Source organism: Mya arenaria, chromosome 9, assembly GCF_026914265.1.
Source record: "Mya arenaria isolate MELC-2E11 chromosome 9, ASM2691426v1".
In the NCBI taxonomy this organism is placed as follows: Eukaryota; Metazoa; Mollusca; class Bivalvia; order Myida; family Myidae; genus Mya; species Mya arenaria.
In genome coordinates, this window is record NC_069130.1 from 2,810,654 (window position 1) to 2,820,611 (window position 9,958).

The 9,958-nt window shown below is 34.9% G+C and overlaps 1 protein-coding gene across 5 annotated transcripts; it reads right to left on the reverse strand.

The window, feature by feature from the left end:
- Window positions 1-150: 150 nt before the first annotated feature.
- LOC128245439 (uncharacterized) lies at window positions 151-9,718 on the reverse strand. 5 transcript variants are annotated; one of them, XM_052963584.1, is made up of 7 exons: window positions 9,576-9,714; window positions 9,142-9,321; window positions 7,140-7,276; window positions 5,861-5,891; window positions 5,492-5,563; window positions 4,478-4,592; window positions 151-3,560 (listed from the first exon to the last, which is right to left on the reverse strand). In XM_052963584.1, the coding sequence occupies exons 3-7, from the start codon at window positions 7,172-7,174 to the stop codon at window positions 2,266-2,268; spliced, it is 1,548 nt and encodes a 515-aa protein (XP_052819544.1). In that variant the 5' UTR covers window positions 7,175-7,276; window positions 9,142-9,321; window positions 9,576-9,714; the 3' UTR covers window positions 151-2,265. The 5 variants fall into 5 exon arrangements, with proteins under 5 accessions (XP_052819544.1, XP_052819545.1, XP_052819543.1 ...); XM_052963585.1 differs by lacking the exon at window positions 9,142-9,321 and having other exon boundaries at window positions 9,576-9,709; XM_052963583.1 differs by lacking the exons at window positions 5,861-5,891; window positions 9,142-9,321 and having other exon boundaries at window positions 9,576-9,718.
- Between the last annotated feature and the right edge of the window lie 240 nt (window positions 9,719-9,958).

The window sequence follows — 9,958 nt, forward strand, 5'->3', positions numbered from 1 at the left end:
CTTTTCTTAGTTTAAAAATTATTCCAAAATTCGTTAGGTTGTTTAACCAAAACAATCGTAAGCACACCGAACTTGGCCTGATAAAGGACGTCTGAAACTCGTCCTGTCATAATATATATAGTGATGCATAAATAACTTAATGATAAATTTAATTTAAAATCATAAAATGCATACAGTGGCACAAATTATAAAACATTATAATAACACATTTTTTGGTCTGTTTTCTTTACGAAGCCAATGACTTCTTTTATTTCCCCGTAACATGTGTGAAATGGGGTCGGGGATCCCTAACCAACACTTATAACAATGAAAAAGAAAAAGCATGATATAAATGTCAATATATGCATACAATTCTTTTCAATGAAATAATTGTTTCTAAGCATTGTTTATAAGTACTCAATAACTATACCCGTAATATGAAACAAAATATTAAAATCTAAGATAGGAAATAGGTAAAAAGTATGCAATACATAAAAGTGTAAAGCATGCTTAAGTCACATAACCACTATAATTTTCTAATTTACTAACAATATCAAAAGAGTAAAGGAAACAAAACAGATTAAATCCATATGAATTTAATTATATTTTGCTTCTATAATATGCCTGTCGATGTATTCTTAAGAGTATTAAACTAAATCTGTTATTTCTTTACGGATAGAAATTAATGTTAAACTAATGTCCGTGTGAACTTATTCGTGTTTAATTGAGTTCCTACTTTTCTAAATATGCCATTTTGTTTCAATGATAATTGTGTTGAGGACTGAATTATTTATTTTTCATTTTAATGTATTATGTGTTCAACTCATAGGCTTTTAACGACCAGAACAAGAAAATACATATGATTAAGGTACAGATAAATAAAATATTGGCGATAATTTGGCGCCTTTTTAACAAGGGAATGTGCGTCAAATACATATGGCAAGTTATTTTAAATTGCCATTGAACATGTAAAAATAGCACCCATACATGACAACCTACACTCTGATGTCCTTATATTTAGCATTCCATTGTGAATAAACACTAAGTGTATCTTTCACCTAAGAGGTAGGGACACGGGTCTTGCACACGACATGTTGTCTTGGTACGTCGAACAAATGTGGCAGGTTATTTCAAAATCTGTCCATACAAGAAAGTTACAGCCCTGACACGACAATTTATACTTTGTGTCCTTATATGCAGCATTCCATTGTGAATAAACACCTAAGTGTGACCTTGACCTTAGAGGTAGGGACATGGGTCTTGCACGCGACACGTCGTCATGGTATGTAGAACACATGTGGCAAGATATTTTAAAACCTGTCCATACAAGAGAAAGTTACAGCCCGGACACGAGTTATTGAGCCGGACGCACGGAAGGACGGACGGACGGACAGACGGATGGTGCGATTTTAATATGCCCACCTTCGGGGGGCATAAAAACAACATCAATTTATATTGTGCGCTTTTCAACCGGAGTGTAAAACAAATTCCGTGATAGGCAGATATGTCTGTAAGAAATTGACTGATTTATCTAATATAAGGACAATATTTTTCCAAACATAATCCTTGTGTATAATCACATTTTCAAAAGAATAATACGTGTTTTAATACTGATATAAAGCACAGTCAAACATGTATAAGAGTCAACATGGTAATAAATAACATGTATAAATGACTAACATTTCAATTTACAAACACAACAATTATTATAAGGTAATTAACAGTAGGTTACACAAGTAAATGAAAAACTGTTTACTTCAGTTTTTAAAATCATACTATTGTACCGTTATAAATATAAACAAAATGTAGTTAAGTCGAACAACCTCTTGAACAGGCCTGCACACAGTGGCTTTATTCTGGAAAATATTTTTTTATCATTGTATCATTATTACTATTACAGGACAAGGCCGGTATTCGTAAACCATATTAAGTAATTGTTTAAATTAAGGCATTTTCCTAAAATGTCATAGTCAAATTGAAAATGTGTTAAAACATAAAAACATGTTATTTCAATGACATAATGTAATTCAGAAATCATTAATTAATTATTTAAGATAACAAGTAAGATACTTAAATTAGGTAAGTGATTTTAGTAAGGATATTAATTAAGATGTTTTATGAATAACTGCCTAGGTATTCAATATAAATCTCATCTGTATCCTTTCCAGAAGTCTCAGTGATTCCATTCATTGTACATAGCAATAAATTATGAAGTTCAATGTAAACTCCGATTTTTAAACCCTCAGATTCAGATCACTCTAATGTTCATTAAATACTGTCCCATCACTATACATTGGAACTTATTGAAGTTTTTGTTTTTATATATTTATCTTCATCTTCCATAACTTCGGCATAGGAAGGCAGAGCTTCCTCATAGGAAGGCAAGGCTTCTTCATAGGAAGGTGGAAGGTCTGCATGCGGGCTTGGCTCCACTGGAGGGGCACTAGGCTGGGCACCAGAATTATAAACATAATTTGGAGCATCTAAGTCGGTATTGGTTCCCGTTTCGTCCAAAGTGCTAAACAGGTTTCGATTTTCTTCCCGTCTTTCTCTTTGAAGTCGGTTCCTCCTAAGATTATCTAACAACTCGCGTTCTATTTGCCTCACCGTTCTGTCATATGCGGAATCAGGACCAGAGAAGTTTGGTACCAATGGAGGGGCGCTAGGCTGGGCAACAGAGCTATTAAAAAAACTAGGAACACCTGATTCAGTAATGGTTCCCATTTCGTCCAAGGTGCTTAACCGATTTCGATTTTCTTCCCATCTTTCTCTTTCAAGTCTTGTTCTCCGTCGGTCCTCTAACAATTCGTGTTCTATTTGCCGCACAGTTCTATCATGTACAGGATCTGGACTAGAAATGATTGGTTCCACTGTGGGGGCGTTAGGCTGGCCACCTAAACTGTTGTCAAAACTAAGAGAACCCGATTCAGTATTGGTCCCCGTTTCATCCAAAGTGCTAAACCTGTGTCGATTGTCTTCCTGTGTTTCTCTTTCAATACTCTCTCTCCGACGTTCCTCTAACAACTCTTGTTCTGTTTGACTAACCGTTCTGTCATCGGAATCAGATTCAAACAAGTTTGGTTCCTCTGTAGAAGCGCGAGGATCTGCACCAGAATTGTTAACAATGCTAACAGCACCTGATTCAGTATTGGTACCTGTTTCGTCCAAAGTGCTAAACCCGTTTTGATTATCTTCCTGTCTTTCTCTTTCAAGTCTTTCTCTCCGGCGTTCCTCTAATAAGGTTTGCTCTCTTTGCCTCAACGTTCTCTCATATACGGGATCAGGACCAGAGACGGGAACAGGACCAGAGACGGTTTGTTCCCCTATAGCTACTCTAGGCTGGGCATCCGAACCATTAACAAGTCTTGCACCTGTTTCAATATTGGTTCCAGTGTTAAACCCATTTCGAGTGTCTTCCAGTCTTTCTCTTTCAAATATTTCTCTTTGTCGTTCGTGTTCGGGAACACCGAATTTACTTGCGTTACAGCAGCATGTGAAGAGAATTGCCAGTGATAAAACCGCCAGCACCACTGTTACTATGAGGGTTAAAACGGATATGGTCAGCAAGGTCCCGTTGCATGCTGAAATGGTGGACATATTATATATATATATATATATATATATATATATATATATATATATAATAGAGTTAATTATAAGGTCGGCCATGCAGCATGTTCCCTACATTTAGTTGGCAATTAACTGTGTTTTCATTCGAATGATCAATTCTTAATATCCAATAATTCAATAAAATGATCGAAAAACTGTAAAAGAATAGATACATCTACGGTCGATGTTAATCGCAGCAAGCTCCATGTTCTACCAATCTTATAAACATGTAGTGTGTTATTTATTGCTTAAAACCATTGTTTTTCTTTTCTTTTTTGTTTAAAGAGAAATACTGTTTGTTCAGTATTATCTGATGATCCAGTAGTGATTTAAGAGATCACAACAACGCAAAATCGGCCTTGATGAAACTAGCCGTTTTTAGGTTAACTATTGTGCTTGCATTACACGTGTATCTGTTTACATGTCAAGGTTTTCTTGAGTCAAGGGAATTAACAAAGCTATATTTTAATGTAATTGAGTTCAGAAAGGAATAAGTTCTACAAGAACAGGCTTCGTTTAAGGTTCCCATATGACTGACAGTTTCCACATAACAAGATAGTGTGGCTTTGTGATGATGGCTTTTATTTTAAAAAAATAACGGCATTTTTGTTACTAGAATTGTTTTTAAGAAAATAATTAATATATTTTTTCTCGTTTGAAAAAAAACAACATAGCCACAAATCTTAACTCCGACGCCCTGAAGCGTTTTTGGATCAAAGCATTCTCATATTGTCGAATGGTATTGTTTTGTGTTTGGATGCAAACGGTTTTAAAAACAGAACTCCAACAAAGTAATAATTTCTGAAAATTGCTAAAATCCTTAATATAACAAACAAGGACAGTTATGTTCCTTAAAAATAAATTAAAAAGATGTTTTGTTGAAGTTTACCGTTAGTTGAAGTAGATGGAGTTACACACTCGACAGTTGCAAACACGCCCGATACAGCAACGCTGAATCCTATTGCCATGAAAGCAAGGATAAAATAAACAAGCATACAGCACCCCTGAAACAAAAACGCCAACACAATTAACAAGACTTGAAGATGTACATCAAAAGTACATGTATATGCTTATCATGCATTCCAATGTATCCTATTGATGAATAACGTAGTCTTTAGGTTAAGGTACAATTGCGATTTTTACAGTCAATATTTTCAGCCTTACTGCATACACTATAATGTGTATTGATAATAGTAAGAAAATGTACTAGGATCACCTTGATCGACGTTTGGATTACAGTCAAGGTTATGTGCCCTACCGGGTCCGCGCTTGCGCAGTAATATGCGCACCAACATTCCTACATGCACACCTTAAGGAAGGCGCGGACTCTGAACATCAGTAAACTAATCATTTCCCAGGTCAAGCCTTAACACCCGGCTCAGCTCACTCATGGAATCGATTAGGGCATTATCAAGCGCGTGCCTGGGCAGGTATAATCATGCGCAAGAAAATATTTGCATGACACCGCTAACTAACGAAAACAATTAGGCTATAAAAATACATTGACTTCGTTTCTCTAGAAAGTCCAGCAGCGCTAAATGGCCCAGTGACTTTTTTCAAAATAATTTTACTGCCGGTGACTGTTGAATTTGGGGAAATTTGGGGGAAATAGGCGTGTTAAGTCCAAAAATGAGGATAAAAACAGGGTGGTAATTTTATTATAAATGATTTAATTTTCTGTTTTCGCTGAATTTACTACGACATTTTCCTAGCAACATTTTATTTCAGATATCCTTTTTAGGATGTTTAAAATAAACATCTAAAAAGTTTTTGTATTTTGGGATTTAAAAAACAACAACAACAACTGGACGTGAGTGGGCATTGCGCTTTTTTAAGAGGAACGGCCGATAAAAATACCCCCAAAACGATCTCGGACTGGAGTGTATGCGTCATGTAAACTTACCCAGCCTGTACTGTTTCTGCCAGAAATCGAGTCCCGGTACATGCATATTGGACATATGGTCAATAGAAGCGCCTGAAACAAATTTAGAGGATTTATGCAAACACTGAGCAACATGTTACGTGCATTAAAGCTGCACTCTCACAGATTTACCGTTTTGACAACTTTTTTTTATTTTTTGTCTTGGAAAGAGCATATTTTTGCGTAAATATCTACAACCAATAATTATAGATTGCTGACAAAAGATCAGATCGCAGATTTTCATATTTCCGCTATAAAGTATATATTATGTACAATGTGTAGATACATAACTGTTTGAAGAGAAAGTCATACCCTTACAAGTATGTACTAGGGATATATACAAATGTTCACCTTTTGAATGCAGTTTAAATGTACTCGTACTCTACAATTCAATAAAACAAAACATGAATTCAAAAAAAAAGTTTTGAAACGAAAATAAGTTTTTCTTAAGGTTTATCATTCAATAGAGCTAAACAAAATCGGCTAGGCTTAGTGCTACATATTTACCGACACAGCTTTGTCAGTCGGAATGTTCCATCATTTCGGTAATAGGTCTAAAACAAAACATAAAAACATAAATAAAATGAAAACTGTCAGGGGAACGTGACAAATGTCCACGATTGGGCCTTGTCAGAGTGATAACTAATTGACCTTTAAGCTACAAATATCTGCTTACCAGAACTAAGACATCACTTCCTAAAATCAATGAAACGAAGTTGGAGCATTGCATAAATCAAAAGGAAATCAATTCAAACTCTCAGTCACATTATTGCCCGTTTAAGTGAGATCCAGATGCATCCGAAAGCAATATTTGTAAAATGCAATGAGTATTGACCTTTGACCAACTGACCTAAAAAGAAGAGTTATCTGCTGGTCGACTGTAAACTACCATTGACGTTTCATTGTTCTAGGTCAAACCATTCTCGAGTTATTAAGCAAACAGACAAAGTGTTCATAATGCTGTTAACCGTGATCTTTAACTTTGTCCTACTGACCCCCAAAATAAAAGAGGTCATATATTGACCAATGACAACCCTGCTTCTGAAGTTTTATAGTCCTATGTCAAACCTGTCTCAAGTTAATGCAGATAATGTTTTCACAAGATCGTTGATTTTGAACTTGGCCTTTGACCAATAGAGGTCACCTTCTGCTCAAGGGTTAGTACCACTAACGTGTCATGGTCCTTGATTAAACCGTTATTGAGGACAAATATTGTTGACTGTGATCTTTACGTTTCACCTAGTGACCCCCCTCCTCCTCATAAACGGGTTCAACTACTTGCAAAGGACAACCTACCACGGACATTACATGGTCCTAGGTCAAACCGTTCTCAAGTTATTATACATAAAACAAATAAGAAAAAATAGCATAAGACTGATGACCGTGACCTTTGACATATTGAGGTTTAATGGTCCTGGTTGGAACTGTTTTTGAGTCATTGTGGAGACAAAGTGTGTTCTGAACGGACACACAGATAAACGGACATTGCGAATACTACAATGTATATGCAACCCTTAGGGGGTATTTTATACAGTTACATGTCTGGTAATTGCCCATTTTCATATACATGTTGTAAAGACTTTTCCGTTGCTGTTTTATTGGGAAAAAGGAGAGAAAATAATTAACCTACAAACACTCCTGCGATGATCCCCCCTCCGGCGTCATACGGGAACGCAGCACCTGTTGCCACTGAACTGATGCCAATTGCGAGAGATAACAGGGAAAATATGCAGGTCACAATCCCCAGCCTCAGTAACGCTTTGGTGACTGAAATCATGAACAATGTATAATGTATATTAACATAGATGACAGGACATGTAATATAATGTGTATCTTCATGCCCAATAGTATCAGTACATACATGTACATCATAAATGTATATACATATTAGTGTTTGAAAATCGGACTCCATTTGCTATCGATAATCGAATCAAATCAGACCAAGTATTTCGATTTACTATCGGACAATAATCCAAAGTTCATAATATCAGTAAGGAATACATTCTTTATACATAGTACATCATGATTATTTAAGTGGTTAAACCTGCAATCAGTACGTGTGATGCTATAGTAATGCTTTTTTCAACAGTAATTAAATTTCCATAATCTTTTTCTGTCTTTAATAACTTAACAAATAAACAAAACAACACTACAAATAATTGCACATCAATTGCAAAATAATGCACACCGCATCAAGTTAGTATCTTAGCATTTTATCCGGGTAAAAGCATATTAAATATTTGTGAACCAGCTCAGCATTCAATAACCTGTTATATTGAATATTTTATTAGAATATCTTAATTTCATAAAACTTTCACAAAAAAAAAAAATTAACTAAATACAGACGATACCAAAACAGGTTTCAAAAACAGAATGCATCAAGCCGGGATTCCCAGTAATTGCAAGATCGGACCCACTACACCATAGAAACAGGTTATTGAAGAAGGTTTTATGATATAATTAACAATTAAAAACAGTTTGTAATTATGGGAGAGTTTGTAACTTTTAAGCAAAAGTGTTTACATTCATTGCATTTTTGTCGACAAAACAAAACAAAAATGTAGCAGGGATTTTCCTAACGATTTGACTTTCACTTGCCCTTGAAGTAACGTAATTTTACAAATTTAACACAATATTTGCAATAAATTATATTTTTTTTCCAACTAAATATATAAAACTCATACAAATAAATACAAATAAATACAAATAAATAACAATACAACAGACTGTGCTTGACTTTGCTAGGTTTTCATAGGCTTTACTAGGCTTTGCTAGGTTTCGCTGGATTTTTCAATCTTGAAGTAATGTAATTTTACAAATTTAACACAATATTTGCAATAAAATAAATATTTGCCGGGTTAAAATTGCCGCGGGCAAGCGGGCGTCCGCTTAAGAAAACCCCTGTGTAGTAACCGGAAGTAACATTAACGTCATCGATTTTGGACAACCACTATCGATTGTCGCCGACAAACAGACAAAGTGTTCATAATGCTGTTAACCGTGATCTTTAACTTTGTCCTACTGACCCCCAAAATAAAAGAGGTCATCTATTGGCCAATGACAACCCTGCTTCTGAAGTTTTATAGTCCTATGTCAAACCTGTCTCAAGTTAATGCAGATAATGTTTACATGTGACAATATCTTTAGATGTCTTTTTGCAAAATTGTACGGTATAAACATATTGACCTACAGAACATCTTTAACGTTTGGTAAATTGTCACAATGCTTAGCAGATAAATATTAGATTTTACGCGAATTTTGTATATCCTCTGCTTGCAGCGCCCTCTATTTTTGAATGGAACATACCGAAACAATTCCTCAATTATACAATGAAAACTACAGGGACAAGTCCTGTAGTTAAAAAGATGTTAGGATGACCAAGGCAAGTCAGTGGTAGTCAGTTTTTGTTAGGGAGTGGAAAGAAAAGGTTAAGATACCTCTCACAATAAAGCGAGTTGATAAATGAATAAAATATGGAAAATATATTTGGAGTTACGTGTAAATAAGTAAACAGAATGGGTACGAAAACCCACCCGGTGACACAAACTTGCTAAATAGCATAGCTATGGTAATAATTAGTTTATTTATATAATATTTATTAATATTATAAGTGGAATGATGCAAAACCGTACATTTATTTTATGATCCCACAGGAATGATATCCATCAGCTTCAAAAACAGTGAGGGTATTAGTCTTGTTAGGTTGTAGTTTAGGGTCATAGTGCACGTATACAGAATGTTTCCCTGGTTGAGCTATTACTGCCGACATGCACCAGTGTATAGCACTACCAGACCCCCAGCTAACGTCTCTCCTGGAATATTTTATCAATTGTTAGAGCTGAGGCCAGGATCCACACTGAACTACAGTAGTGTCCGCCATCTGGTTGTATCATTCGAATCGAGTAGTTGTGGAACACTTCAATTAATATACAAGTTTTGATATACTAGTTATATGTTGACAACATTTTCATCGTGTGTCATGCAATGAAAAAAAATATAAATAATATTTTGTGTCAATTTAACATAACAGTTGTCTGTCTCACTGCACAACAGTCTGAATATTTACCCGTCTTATACTCCATTTTATTTTATCAAAGGCTCATGCCGAGATAAAAAGTTACTACAATCATAAGTTTAACGAGGACCACATTGTGGTCATTGTTACTTGTATAGATAAATAGAGTTAAAATTATTGAGAACCATGACAAAATTAAGAAGAGGGGAAACAACTGTAACAAGTTTAGAATAAAGGTTAGGTTATACCTGAAAACCGGCTAGAACAAATCTACACATCGGCTACCTCCCTTATCAACTTTGTATATTTACAGTAATAGTATATTATATAAACAAAGTCATATATTATATATTATTTATTAATCATTAATATAAAATTATGACAAGTTCGAAAACGATGCGACAAAGTTTTGATTTAATTAAAACAATAACGTA